The sequence below is a fragment of the Haematobia irritans genome, chromosome 3 (assembly GCF_050003625.1).
Source record: "Haematobia irritans isolate KBUSLIRL chromosome 3, ASM5000362v1, whole genome shotgun sequence".
In the NCBI taxonomy this organism is placed as follows: domain Eukaryota; kingdom Metazoa; phylum Arthropoda; class Insecta; order Diptera; family Muscidae; genus Haematobia; species Haematobia irritans.
In genome coordinates, this window is record NC_134399.1 from 62701221 (window position 1) to 62717132 (window position 15912).

At 32.1% G+C, this 15912-nt stretch overlaps 1 protein-coding gene across 1 annotated transcript in view; it reads right to left on the reverse strand.

The window, feature by feature from the left end:
- Vav (Vav guanine nucleotide exchange factor) overlaps positions 1 to 15669 on the reverse strand; it is a 169217-nt gene extending 153548 nt beyond the window's left edge. Inside the window, exons 1-3 of the mRNA XM_075302225.1 lie at positions 14223 to 15669; positions 13719 to 13755; positions 8379 to 8642 (exon numbers count right to left, since the gene is read on the reverse strand). Coding sequence (XP_075158340.1) covers positions 8379 to 8642; positions 13719 to 13755; positions 14223 to 14227 — 306 coding nt within the window. The 5' untranslated portion in view covers positions 14228 to 15669. The remainder of the gene's footprint in view (positions 1 to 8378; positions 8643 to 13718; positions 13756 to 14222) is intronic.
- Between the last annotated feature and the right edge of the window lie 243 nt (positions 15670 to 15912).

The window sequence follows — 15912 nt, forward strand, 5'->3', positions numbered from 1 at the left end:
GTTTGCCATTTTGACGTTTCATTGTACTTCGCTAATTATACCCTGCGCCACACTGTGGAACAGGGTATGTCTGTCCGTCCGTCTGTCTGTGAACACATTTTTGTGATCAAAGTCTAGGTCGCAATTTAAGTCCAATCGCCTTCAAATTTGGCACATGTTCCTAATTTGGGTAAGAATAGAACCCTATCGATTTTGGAAGAAATCGGTTCAGATTTAGATATAGCTCCCATATATATCTTTCGCCCGATATGCACTAATATGGACCCAGCAGCCAGAGTTTTATACCGATTTGCTTGAAATTTTGTACAAACATAACACTTAGTCGTATAGTCACGTGTGTAAATTTTTTTTTGAAATCGGTTCAGATTTAGATATAGCTCCCATATATATCTTTCGCCCGATATGGACTTATATGGCCCCAGAAGCCAGATTTTTGGCCGAATTTGGATGAAATTTTGCACTAGGAGTAGATTAGTAGTATAGTCAAGTGTGCAAAATTTGATTGAAATCGGTTCAAATTTAGATATAGCTCCCATATATATCTTTCGCCCGATATGGACTAATATGGTCCTAAAAGCCAGAGTTTTGGCCCAATTTGGTTGAAATTTTGCACAGGGAGTAGATTTAGCATTGTAGTTATGCGTGAAAAATTTGGTTGAAATCGATTCAGATTTAGATATAGCTCCCATATATATCTTTCGCCCGATATGGACTTATATGGCCCCAGAAGCCAGAGTTTTGGCCCAATTTGGTTGAAATTTTGCACTAGGAGTACAATTAGTAATATAGTCATGTGTGCCAAATTTGATTGAAATCGGTTCAGATTTAGATATAGCTCCCATATATATGTTTTTCTGATTTCGACAAAAATGGTCAAAATACCAATAGTTTCCTTCTTAAATCGCCACTGCTTAGTCGAAAAGTTGTAAAAACGACTCTAATTTTCCTAAACTTCTAATACATATATATCGAGCGATAAATCATAAATAAACTTTTGCGAAGTTTCCTAAAAATTACTTCAGATTTAAATGTTTCCCATATTTTTTACTAAAATTGTGTTCCACCCTAGTGCATTAGCCAACTTAAATTTTGAGTCTATAGATTTTGTAAAAGTCTATCAAATTCTGTCCAAATCGAGTGATATTTAAATGTATGTATTTGGGACAAACATTTATATATAGCCCCCAACACATTTGACGGATGTGATATGGTATCGAAAATTCAGATCTACAAAGTGGTGCAGGGTATAATATAGTCGGCCCCGCCCGACTTTAGACTTTCCTTACTTGTTTTTTATTGTAACATTTTCTACGCCAAAAGAAATACTTTCCTCCGTATCGAAATTTTAGACAAAGGAAATTCCTCTTTAATGTAAAGCATTTTCTGTAAGAGCAAATAAACCCGAATTTATGACAAACAAAACAACGATTGTCTCTAATATTTTTTATTTGCTTTTAAGAAAAGTTTTTCGCGTCAAAGAAAAATTTTGTCTAAAATTTTGCTCGTTGCTCAGATAAGGAAACTCGTCTTTCAGTGTAGGAGTAAAATGTGTTCATGTAAAAGAAATGTTTCGTTAGAGTAAATGTGTCGACGAATATAGGTCACACAATTTTGTTAGTACATCCAAAAAAATAATTCTTTCCTCAGAAATAAAATTTTAGTCCACCAAAGATTTATTACGAGAAAAAGTTTTTTTTATGACAACAACCTCAAAATTGGCCTATACAATTTATTGAATTAAAAAAAATATTCCCGATTTAATGAAGATCCGTTAGTGCTATGTTAGCTAATGAACTTCTAAATCTGCCATCTTGCCTATATATCCCATATGACACTTAGGACCATAAATGCTAAAATTTTTCCAGTTAAAGTTAATCGGAGAGAAGATATTTGCAATTTACTTTCTATAAACTGCCTAACGGAGCTACATAAAATGACCGGAAAACTAATCCCAACAAAAACCTCTGAAATAAACTAAGTGGATCAATTAATTTTTAATGATTTCCGTGATCGAGGTTAATTAAAAATCAATAGGATTAATTTCATGATTCAACCAAAAAAAGTATTTTTTTTTTTTTGTGTAGCCAATTATTATTTTTTATGTTTTCCGTATATTTTACCATTTCCGAATTCTCGCAAATTTCAACTTTAACTTAACGTCGGAAGGAGCCAAAACGTGTACAAACAAAATGCAAAGTACATGGCTTGGTCAGAAATCAAATAGAAAAAAAAAGAACAAATAAAACAAAACAAACAAAACGTAATTTAATATAGTGTAGTCTATTTTATTAATACAATAAACAACAAGAAAAACGATAAGAGATTTAATTGTGATTTTGGTTTGAAATGGCTAAATATCCTTTGACTTCGGACAAGAAAAACGTGTCGGCTGGTATTTTAATAAAAGCAAGAACTAATTCCAAGTAACCAAGGATAGAAGTGTCATAGTTACTGTGACACATCTAAGCGTACAGCTTGTGTGGGTAGGAGCTTATGAAATTTTGGCTGTAGCATAAATTGCCTTGTGGGTCGAGAGTATTTTCTATAGTAAAGTTAAAAGGAAATAGACAAATTAAAAATCACAAAATTTTGCTTGCAGAAGATGAGTCCGTAACAAACATCACACATCCACAGATTTGGTTATTGTGAAAATGAAAATTAATTCGGCAGGACAAAAGCTCATATACCCTCTATCATCATATTGAAGCGATAGGTTAGTAAGTATCTGCTTGTTTCTTAGATATTTTGTTCAGTTTTGTATTAGTTACATGAACAGGTCTATTATAAGGTCTATGTAAATAATATCCAGCGTTGCCAGAATTGTTTCACCAAAAACCGCTAGATTTGCCCAAAAAAATAGCTAAAAAAAGCTTAAAAATGCTAAAAAATAGCTAGAAAAAAAGCAAAATTTTTTTGTATCAAAAGTCACATTTTTGACTTAAAGGCTTTATTTCACTTACAATGCATATTATTTTCATTTTAATTCCACTTCTGTGAGACTGTAACAATATCTAAGGCATATTAGCTCTGTTTGCGTATTCGATACATTTTGATTACTATCACAAATTTTTTACTGGAAGTCCTTCGTTTTGTGGGAGCTACCTTCCCAACACCTCTATTTTATTTACTTGTTATTTTAAAATATTAAATGATCTAAGCATGCTTTGGATTTGGTAAAAAAATGATTTGTCATTTTTTTAAATAAAATTTTCGTTTGGATTTGAAATTGTGAAAAATTCGAAATACATTACTTTTATTTAAATTGTAGAAAATACCTATAGTTTACATTTCCCAGTAAAAACATTTTCCTTTTCTTCATGAGCTATCAAAGTGCTTTAAAAACGTGCTAACGCCAACTTAAATTTCCAAATTCAGACTCGACTTCAAGTAGAAATTATTGTATATATACGTTTTTAAAATAAAGTGTTGAAAAACATCTTCTATTTTTGAACGCTATTTTGGTTTGTGGTTAAGATGCAAAAACTCCTCACATTTAAAAACCATTTCATTAATTCTTCCTTCTTTCATGAAAACATACCCATTTTTAAGTTGAATCACTTAATTATAAGGACAAAACGACTTTATCGTCTTTTGGACAAGGAAAACAGTTTATATAAAAGAAATTCCCAAATGCTATTATAACCAAAATTCGCGTTCGTATTTTAAGGAGACGACAATATTTTTTCAGTGCACAAAGCTATTCACATCTACTATTTTAATTTAGTAATATCGTAATAACTTTACAATATTATAATAACATAAAAAGGATAAACGAGTCAAATGATAATATTCCCAAATTAATATCATTTCAAAGTTAAAATGTTTCAAAAAATTTTACTTCGGTAGAAAATTTTATTTAATTTTTATTTCTACAAAAAATTTAGTCAAAATTTTATTTCTTTAGAAACTTTAGTCAAAATTTTATTTCTATAGAAAATTTTGCCAATTTTTTTTTATATATAGAAAACTTTATTAAAATTTTAGTTCATTAGGAAATTTTGTCAAAATTACAGTTCTTTAGAAAATTAAACCAAATTCTTATTTCTATTGAAAATGTAGCCAAAATTTTATTTCTATAGATAGTAATCGCAAAAATTTATTTCTATATAAAATTTTTACAAAATGTTCTTCCTATACAAAATTGTTGCATAATTTTGTATCTATATAAAAAAATTTTAAAGCTATTTCTATAGAAAATTTTGTCAACATTTCAGTTATGTAGAATATTTTGCCAAAATGTTATTTCTATAGAAAATTTTGTCAATATTTTATTTCTATAGCAAATTTGTCATTTTTATTTCTATTGTCAACATTTATTTCTATAGATGGTTATCGCAATATTTTATTCCTATATAAAATTTTTACAAAATTTCCTTCTTATAAGAAATTTTTGCATAATTTTGTATCTATATAAATTTTTTTGAGCTTATTTCTGTACAAAATTTTGGCAAAATATTGTTAAAATTTTATTTCCATAGACATTTTTGTCAAAATTTTATTTCTATAGAAAATTTAGTAAAAATGTTATTTATATAGAAAATTTAGTAAAAATTTTATTTATATAGAAAATTTAGTAAAAATTTTATTTCTAAACAAAATTTTGAAAAAAATACCGAAAATGGACCAAAATCAACCAAATTCAATTTGGTCCATCGGACCAAATTTAAAAATTCATAATTTTTTGGACCAATTTTGGTCCGATCGGACCAAAATGGCAACTCTGGCACTGTAGCGAAATGGGAAAAGATGGGCATCCAGATTTATATTTGAAAGATAGATATTTTAGTCCTCTATCTAATGGGTAGAGCGAGTCAGTAGGGATACCAAAATTGTAGGTGACTGACATGTTTGTTTTATATATTATAAAAGTTAATTCAAATTAAAAATGTTTCCTCAAATCCATAAAAAAGGTGCGAAATTCTCAAAATAAGTCTTAGCCTATATCTGAAGTGTTTTTATCTTAAATCTAAAGAATCATACATATATCAGTTACTTTAAAAACTATTTATTTAAATAGATTCGTGTGTTAAGTTCAATGAAAAAATTGAAGCAAAGATTATAAACATTCGTTTGATTAAAATTTCAAATTTCTCTCGGTCTTTATTGAGATCAGACCAGATTTAATTCCACATACAGTAACTAATCATTTTCAGATATATATTACACATCGTTGCAAAGGTTTTAAAAACACTTTCGTTACTGTAAAATTTGTCAGCTATCTAATTTATTTAACAAAACGAGTCATAATTTTAAACAAAATGAAAACTTTTCCCATAGACGAAATCACCCATTTTAGAATCCCGTTAATAGAGTTCTGGTCCAGCTAGATACACAAAAAACATACACACAAAAAATTATCACCGAAATTTTTTCAATTAAACACTTAATTGAATTTGGAAACGGATTCAATTAATATGTTAATTAATTCAATTAATTATTTAATCAAATCCGAATAAAAACCAATTAAAAAAATGATTGATATTTGTAACGTTTCCAATTAAAATATTAATTGATTCAATCAATTTGTTAATCAATTCGGAAATAAATTTCAATTACAAACGTGATTGAAAAATTTTCCGTTTCCAATTACATATGTGATTGATACAATCACCTTTGTGATTAAAGTTGAATAATTTTGAGCGATGGAAAGAGCGAAAAGAGAACAAGAGAATGGGTATTTATTCAACAATGTATGGTGGAGAGATCAGTCTGTGGAAGTAATTCGTAGCGAACGTTTGGGTTTTGTTTTTTGCGTAAATTGAAAAACATGATTGGCGACATTCTGTCTGCTGTATTCAAAATGTGTGCATAAATATTTTGAACGCAACAACATAGCAAACGGTTGAAATAAATAAAGTGTGCAACAACAAATGAGTGGTAAAGGTTTGAAAAAATATATGACAGAACGCATTTTAAATTACCTGTGTTTGTGTTTTGTGGTACTGTAAAAATGGAAAACAATCTACGTTTATTGAAAGTAAGCAATTGTGAAATGTGAATACCGTTTTCCATTGAAGCCTGTTTACATTAAACGGACTAAAATAATATATTTTTTATTTATTTCTTTTAATGAGCAAATTGATTTCGTGAAATAATCAATCAATCTCATCAGCTCATAATTTTATCAAATATATAAGAATATGTTTGCAATCAAAAGGTGGGTACCGTCTTTCTTTTAAAATTGTAAATTTTTTTCACTCCTAGTTTTCTTAAAACCAAGAGCGGTATGGGTTTATTGGAAGATTCACCTTGAAGTTGCGAAGTAGCGTTGGCATTAAATTGCATGTTTGTTTGACCTGCCTTTTTCAGTTTGAACCCAAGTAGAGAGCAGTATATCTGATATATAAACTAATGAGCTGCAAATGAAATGAAAAATATCCGAAAAAAAATAAAAATATGTATTTTCCATTTATATATTTTGTTTTTAATATTAGACGATATCAATGTGTGGAAATTTTGAAAAGGAATTGTTACTAAAATTAAATTACCGAGCCCTTTAATACACCTTTTTATGCTAAAAGACTACAACGGAAAAAGAAGATTATAAATCTGCAACCTGGAACTAAGAATTGAATTTGATATTCTATGCAGGTAATGTTTAACAAAATTAACTTTTATTTGAAAAAAAAAAAATTAAATAGAATTATTTTGTTTACTTTCAGAAAAACTAATTTAGCTTACAGGCTGCTGATTTATTGGAAATTCTAGGCGCATCTAAATATTAGAAGGAACATGCTGACATCGTTAATATGATAAGGAAGATAATGATTGATATAGTTTATATTGTTAACCCTTTAGTTGTTCTTGATCATAATTGTATGTCTAAGTTATGTTAGAACAAAACACAAAAATAACAAAAACCAAATTCTTTAGTCTATAGCATAATTCAGAAAAATAAATTATTTTTTTATAAGAAACTAATATTTTCTTTTAATTCAAATAAAACTAATAATAGGCCTTTATTGGCTTCCTTTGTATTGATGACTGAATAAATAAATAAATAAAATATTTTGAGGGCGCAATATATACATTTTGTGATTGAAATTTATTGCCAATATCAATTAATAATTTAATTGAATCAATCAAATAGTTGATTGATTATTGTCGCGAAATTAATTAAAATTTTAATTGATTCAATTAAAACTGTGATTGAATTTTATGTCAAAAACCAATCACTTTTTTAATTGATTCTATCACACAATTAATTGATTCTATCACACAATTAATTGATTCCGTGACAAAATTAAATTAAATTTTTAATTGAAAATCGTGTTGGTTTTCAATCAAATTGTGTGATTGATACTATCTTTTTCGTGATTGAAGACATTCCAATTAAAAAATGATAGAATCCGCGATTTTCGTGATTGAAATCAAAAAAACTTTTTGTGTGTAGTAACCAATTTTTGAAAGGTGGCAATGGAGAAGGGACGGAGACAGATGCAAATTATCTTGATATCCACCCTGGGCGAAGACATAGTTACATGTTGACCTACCTCCTTTAATTTGCCAGTAAGTACCAAATCACAGTCGTATGGATAGCATACTCCTCCCTTGTCAGTATAGATCCCCACGCAACCATTTTACAATTTCAAGTGTTTTGACCACTTTACTTTTTGGTTGTTACCTATGTCTCTGGTCTTTTCTAAAATTTTGAGTGTACACTCAATGCACAATATTTACCTTATTCATGCAGCCAATTAGTTATACTTTAAAAACACTTAACATTTATAATGGAATCTTCCTGTTCCAAGAAAACAGTATATAAATTTAGAAGAACAAAAGAAAATATGCAGATGTTATGAAACTTTTCTATATGCCAACAAATATCGTCTTCTGTATTCACAACCCTGTTACCACCATCCACAAGAATATTTATACGAAGCTCGCTAAAAGTCAAACGTCACAAAAGGTTGATTTACAGAAGCAACTTCCTAGTTATGGGTAGGGTAGGACATGGTAAATGAGGGATGATTACTTGATATACATCCTCATGGGGAAGAGCAACAGTATCACGTGTCAAGGCAAACATTTCTTTGGCACCTTAGACATTGGGAGTTAACGCAGAAGCATAAATTCCCCAAACTTCTCCTCATGATGATTTCGCAGAAGAAGATAATATTTTACAAATATTCATTGTCAAGTGACAAGCCTAAAATCTAATTTGAAATCGAAATTGGTTTAAAGAAGGAATTCATGATTAACTTCCAGAGTTTTTTAGAAGGTTGTGAATAATGAATTAAGAAATCTGGATCTCTGACAGGATTACTTGTATTACTTTTTTAGTTTAGTCATTCAAAAAGAGAAATTCGAGATTTTTGTTCATTTCCGTAGTATAGTAGAACTGAGTTGTATGGTTTATTGATATTTAAACTACATACCTGTGCCATTTGTGGTCTTTTTGTCATTTCGCTGGGATCTAAACATTTTGGATCCAAATATATCACCAAATTACAAAGCAAAACACCATCGCGTAATGTTAAAGCAAGCACACGGATTTCCTCATTCGCCATGTGGTCTGGCGGTATAACTTTGCAACGTATTAGCCAATTAACACATTCTTTCCACAAATCACTATTAGTGGAGTTTAAGGCTGCTGCTGCACCCAATGCACCACCGCTATTTGTACAATTCATTGCAGCCATCTGTAAAGGGATCAAAAAAAGTTTTTTAATATATTCCTTTTTTATTTCTATCAAAGAAATAGAATACGATTTAGATTTTTAGTATGTATATGAGATTAGTTCAAACAAATAGTTAATGTATCATAACTTTAGAGAAACGGATCAACGCCAGTACCGGTTCAGGACAGGTCCCCGATACTCATGGACCAGTCCCAGTTCTGAGTGCGATGGTGCTGATTCCCCTTGAAATGTCCATGTCTGTGGCAGAAACGTTTGTCTGCCCAGATCTTTAACGTTGTTTATGTCGAATGTCCAAACCATTCCAATCGGCGGCGCTTGAGTTCTGGTGGCCAATCAAATTTGTAATTGTTCAAGTTGACGTCTTTGACATGTAAACCCGATTATTTTTATACCCTCCACCATAGGGTGGGGGGTATATTAACTTGGTCATTTCGCTTGTAACACATCGAAATATTGGTCTAAGACACCATAAAGTGTATATATTCTGGGTCGTGGTGAAATTCTGAGTCGATCTAAGCATGTCCGTCCATCCGCCCGCCCGTCTGTGGAAATCACGCAATTTCCGAACGAAACAAACTATCGACTTGAAACTTGGCACAAGTAGTTGTTATTGATGTAGGTCGGATGGTATTGAAAATGGACCATATCGGACCACGTTTATGCATAGCACCCATATAAACTGATCCCCAGATTTGACTTCCAGAGCCTCTTGGAGGATCCGGTTGAAATTGGGTACGTTGTGTTAGTATATGGTCTGTAACAACCATGCAAAAATTGGATCATATCGGTCCATAATTATATGTAGCCCCCATATAAACCGATCCGCAGATTTGACCTCCGGAACCTATTGTAGGAACGACATTCATCCGACCCGGTTGAAATTTGGTACGTGGTGTTAGTATATGGTCTCTAACAACCATGCCAAAAATTATCCGTATCGGTCCATAATTGTATAGAGTCCCCATATACTCCGATCCCCGGATTTGAGCTCCGGAACCTCTTGGAGGAGCAAAATAAATCCGATACGGTTGAAATTTGGCACGTATTGTTAGTATATGGTCTTTAACAACAATTCAAAAATTGGTCCATATCGATCCATATCTATACTATATATAGCCTCCGTATAAACCCATCCCCAGATTTGACCTCCGGAGCCTCTTGGAGGAGCAAATTTCATCCGATCTGGTGGAAATTTGGTACGTGATGTAAGTATATAGTCTCTAGCGACTATAAAAAAAATTATTCCATATCGGTCCATAGATATATTTCGCCCCCATACCAATCGATCCCCAGATTTGACCTCCGGAGCCTCTTGGAGGAGCAACTTTCGTCCGATTGGGTTGAAATTTGGTACATTCTGTTAGTATATGGCCGCTAACAACCATGCCAAACTTGGTCCAAATCGGTCTATATTTATATATATATATAGCCCCAGATAAACCGATCCCCAAAGACACAAAAAATGATCCATAACGGTTCATTAGTGTATATAGCCCCCGTGTAAAGCGACCCCATATTTCAATTCTGGCCCACTAATTACCGTGCAAAAGTTCATATCGGATTGTAATTATTTCTAGTCTTCCCTATATATACTGGCAAGAATTGAATTATATACGTATTTAATCTGCTTTTTATCGACTATCGATTAGGGTTTACAAAACCGACAGCAGTTAATCAGTTAAGCGGAGTCCTTTAAAAAAGGGTAGTCGGATTGTGACAAAATGGTCGGTTAATCGAAAACCAAGTTTTAAGCATCGGTTAACCGGTTTTCTGTACTTCAATGAAATTTCTAGCCGAAAGTCGAACTTTTTGCATGAAAAAGATAGCAAATTTCGAATTTTTGCCTTCTACGTCTCGACAGCTCAAAGATGACATGTCCCACAGTTTTTTCTGGGAAATATTTAAAAAGTGTCCACTTGAGCTATTCGGACTATTGCAGACTCCGGCTATTGAGAGGTTATACCAGGGCTGTCACCCGGGATAAATCCCGTCCCGAAATCCCGAGATTTATTTTTTATTTTGAATCCCCGGGATTTTTCCGGATCCAGAAAAAATCATTCCAATTGGTTAAAATTGTGGGCTTTTATGATTGATTATTAATAAATTTAGTCTTCACTCAGTGTAAACGGCCCTTAGATCTCATACCCGACCAATTGAGTTAAAAAACATTTATGGTACACTTTGAGTAATAATTGAGGAGGTACTTTTCAAAACATGATTATTCCACGTTTGAATAAAAAATATTTTTTTTTTTTGTTTGGTAGCATTGAATTGAATACTCTGCGAAAATAAAATGTTTCAAAATGTCAATAATTACACCAGGAAAATTATTGAAAAATGCATAATTTCATCAAAAGTAGATTATTCCACTTCAGAATGACATTATCCATTTCAAATATACATTTTTGGAACAAACTATGATTGTCTTGGTATAACAGAATAATGAATGAAAGAAACGACATTGAATGTGACAACAACAATGATCACGAACCTACAGAGGATTGCGATTGCTTTGAACACGAGAATGCTAAACGAATTTAAAAAATATATAAAACATTCTATGAATTATTTTTTTAGTTTGAGTTATTTAAGGATGAACCCAATGTAAAAATTAAAAAAATAATAATAAAAAATACTATGAATTATTTTTTCAGTTTTGAGTTATTTAAGGATGAACCCAATGTAAAAATTAAAAAAAAAAATAAAAAAAAAATTAATTTCTTTAGATTAAAATGAACCTAATGTTGTTTTATTTCAACTTAATATATCTGATACCTAATTAGTTTCAGCAAAACAAGATTAATCCACAGTGGTTTGAATCAAAACATGATTATTCCAACCAGCCGCATCAAAACAAAATTATTCATGGACGGCAGAAGTACGCAAGCAGTTGAATATTAGTGTCGATGGGGAAATAATTCCGACCACGCCGAACGCCAGTGCGGACACCGCAAACTAGTGATACGCAGTGGAATAACATTCAAACCTGTCAGAACGCTGCCCTTAGAACTGCGACTGGGTGTCTACTCAGCACACCCCTGGATCACCTTTATGTGGTGACAAAGATCATCCCTGTGCGAAGACACAACTACATGTTGTCAAAGCAGTATCTCCTGGGTTGTTATCGCAAACCACCATCTCATGGATGCACAACCACCACCCAGGAACGTAAGGGTTGATATACATAATCTAGAGCGCAAGATCCAGCGCTACAAAAGAGAACCTCTACATCAAGCAGCGTACCAGGCAGGTTTGAACAGGATTCATGAAGATACTGTAGATGAAGCGGTGAGAAGCTACAAGGTTAATCTTGTTCTCGGAGTCCGTCCACCGCCCATAGCACCGGAGGAAAGAGACCTCCCACGGCAGACTAGGGTAGTTTTAGCCCAGTTAAGATCAGGCAAGTGCAGCCGCCTCAATTCCTATTTATCAGTGATTGATAGCAGCGTAGCTGACGTATGTCCAATTTGCAACCAAGGGCCACACGACACGCGTCATCTTTCTCTTGCCCAGCTAAACCAACCCGACTTACCGCCAGGTCACTCTGGGCGCACCCCACCTTAGTCGCAGGGTTCCTCGATCTGGCCACAAGCTGAAGTACCAAAGTACCAAAAATGGATGAAATCACAATAAACTGTTACAACAACAACAACAACAAACAAGATTATTCCATTTTAAATCATACATTTATTCCAAATATAGAAGTGGCAACTTTTTAAATCCTACACAAAACAGTGACTAATCTTTACGCCTTTAATAATGCACCAAAATTTCGGGTTAAATATATAGGGGCATACCCAAGAAACTATTTTCTCAATTTGTGCAAAAACACAAAAAGTTGAATAATCATGTTTTGAAAAGTACCTCCTCAATTTATTATACATGAGGCATACTAAGCAGCACAATTTTATCAAAAAGGAAGTAAACGATATGGTCCTTTGATTACGGTAGATAAGCAAATCTCATATAATAAAATTATGCATAAAAAACCATTAAAAACACCATATCCTCTTTTTCTTTTGAAAATAATTGTCTATAAGAAAAAAAACGCATATAAGAAACAAAAATTGTGTATTTTACTGAGTTTCGTATATCCATTATCCACTGTAATGAGTTCATGTGAAATGAAATTCGTTCCACATAAAATAAAAAGCAATGATGAGATGTTGGTTTTATACAAGATCGTGTTTATCTGATAAAAATTTGGATGCCGTGATATTTTTACTTACATAGAAGTACAAAAGGATTATCACAAGTATAAGAAAATAAGCCTAATCTAACACAATCCCTAAAATGTTTTGCTGAGAAAGATAACATAGCGGTATGAAATGGGTTTTTTTCACAATATTGAGTTGGACTAAGTGTTCGTTAAGTATGATAGCAATTTAAAATTTCTTTTTAATTTACTCTTACGTTCTTTTGTGTGTGTGTGTATATTTTTTTTTTTTTGTCAATAAAATTTAATTAAACTAAATTGTTTTAATGTACAACAATTTTTGGAGCTGTAGATTGTTATTAACATACTTAAAATATTTAAAGAATCCCGAAAATTTCGGGATCCCGAAAAAAAATCCCGGGATTCTATATTTTGAAATCCCGATCCCGAATGACAGCCCTAGGTTATACTGTAGTTAAATCTCATTGATCTGATCTCGAAAAATCGGCATTTGCAATATATAGAAGAAGAAGAAGAAAGAAGTTTTTAAAATATAATTATAAAAATGTTAATTATTAATGCAATTATGTTTTTATGCCAATTTCTATAATGACATACATTGTTTAATATAATTTTAAATTTAGGTGTTTCCATCCATAGTCCTTTAAGTAATATGCATAATGCACTAAAAATAATTGCCATATAACATATATGAATCCCTTTTTCGAGCGTGTAACCGAAATTTGGTTTTTTGATTTCAAAACAATTTTTAATGGTACGAAAAGTCCCATATTTGTCCTGTAGTGAAAAGTATACATATCAACTAGTTTATATTTTGGATGAAGGTATTATAAATAACAAGACCATAGAATAGGAATACATACTATAAAATTCTAATTGTAGTTTATTGTTACACCTACCTCTTCCAGACTGCCGCCACCACCAGAGCCGTTATTAGCCATGATCAGAGAATGAAGCCGCCGAGTCGCGCCGCCGATTTTAGCCGTCGCCGACCCGTTTTTAGCAGTCGACGCCGCCGCCGAATATGTCGACTCATCTCGACTCAAATTTAGCCGCCAATTAATCTAAAATATTGATTTATATCAGAAAAATTTAATAACATTTGTTATAGTTTTTGCCAAAATTTTGAACTTTCCACCTTCAATGAATTAGTATCATGTTGCTGTAATAGTTTTACAAAAATTTAGCTCAAAAAATTTGAATAAAATGTAAATTTGATTGTAGGATTGGTTGTACAACTAATCTTATTACAATTCGTAAAACTTCAAATTGATTTTATAATAGATAATTTTGCGCCGCCGAATAGATAATTTTTTATCGGCTTAGCCGTCAAGCCGCCGCCGCCGGAGGCAAATATTTAGTGTCAGCCGCCGCCGACAAAAATGGGTCGGCTTCATTCTCTGGCCATGATCTGTTGTGTTGCTAATTTCAATCAGGAGGATATGAAAAGAAAACACTCGTTTTACACTCTTCACTTAAGATGATGGGAGTGGTGGCAATGACCGACCATCTGTCGATGGGGGTTTGGGTTGGATCTAATCTTTGTTATACACTGGTTGGATGTGTGGGTAGTATGGGGATTAGAGCACAACAAATGTTTGTTATCAACAAACGGCAATGGGAAAACACACGGTAGCATACGGAAATTTAACAAATCACAAGATCCGATAAAAGAAAAACAACAACAACAACAAGAATAAGCCCGACATACAATTATTATTTATTCACATACAATTTTTTTCTCTTAGCACAATTTGCTTCAATTTGTTTTGTTTTTGTTATTTAAGTAACTCATTAATTTAGATATGATGAGTTTGGTTGGTAGTGTTGTTATTGTAGCTTATAAACGCTAGAATTTTCATTTATTTATTAAAACAATAACAATAGAACACAACAAATACATTGCCATACACACTGCAAAACACTCTTTAGCATATCATCTCATCATCACAATCGTCAGACACTAGACACACTGTTAGCACTAGAAATTGGTAGACATGGGTGGTTTTTGGACGGGCAGGAAATAATTGCTTTAGATAGGGAGGGGGAAAATGGCATTTCAATTGGTATTTTTCGCCAATATAGATATATTTATTACACACACACACACTAAAATATATACCGAATGGTTTGAGACATTTAATAATATTTGATATTTAATGTCGAAACAATTTTAATACATATTTTATTTATTTTTTGCTCTGTTTGTTTGATGTCACACAAGAAAAAATCTCCAAGAATATGCGGCGGGCGTTACATTCGCGTCCTTTTGTCTCGTCGCATGAATTTGTTCTGAGAGAACTTGTATTCGTTACAAGGAGCAAAACGTATTCTCGCGTTTCATCTATACATGTCCTTTTACGACGCACTCTCACTCTCTATAAACCGCAGACAAAATAATTTCTGTGGTGGAATTTTTTAATGTTATCGTCGTTGTTTTTGCTTTTGATTGCTAGGGATGGACCAGTTGCTTATTTGACAATTAACCGATACCGATAACTTGTGTTATCGGCAGAGCTACCGATTTTGAGCATAAACAATGTATCGATTTGTAGCGATTCGGTTTTCTAGTGGTCACAATTTATAATAGACTTGTTTTATTTAAAGGTGATGTTAAGGCCGGTACGGTGTTCGCTTTATTAAAATAGTGCTCTTAAAAGCAGATAATTTAACTCAATATATCCATATGATACGCATTGTCTTTTTCATCTAAATTTGGAAAAGATTTAGCTGGAATATATTTGTCTTCATTTATAATTTTGTTTGTCTTAGAAAAAGTAATCGCGACAATAATCCCCCATGTTCCAATGTTCGGAAACGCGAATCGCAAGAATTTAGTTTTATTATAAAGAAAAAATGTATATACTATCGGACTTAAATTTAATTTGTATTTTAACTTCTTATCAAAGATAACTATGTTCCCAAAATTTAAATTTGTATGTTTTAGGGTAAAGCTGAGTACTATGTTCAGTTTTCAAGCTGAAACCCAGCTTGTTTTCACGGTTACTTTTTTAAATTAATTAATTTAGAAATATAAAATAATCCGCAATCAATTCCTTAGATCGTTTCCATCAATTATTTGAGAAGACGTGA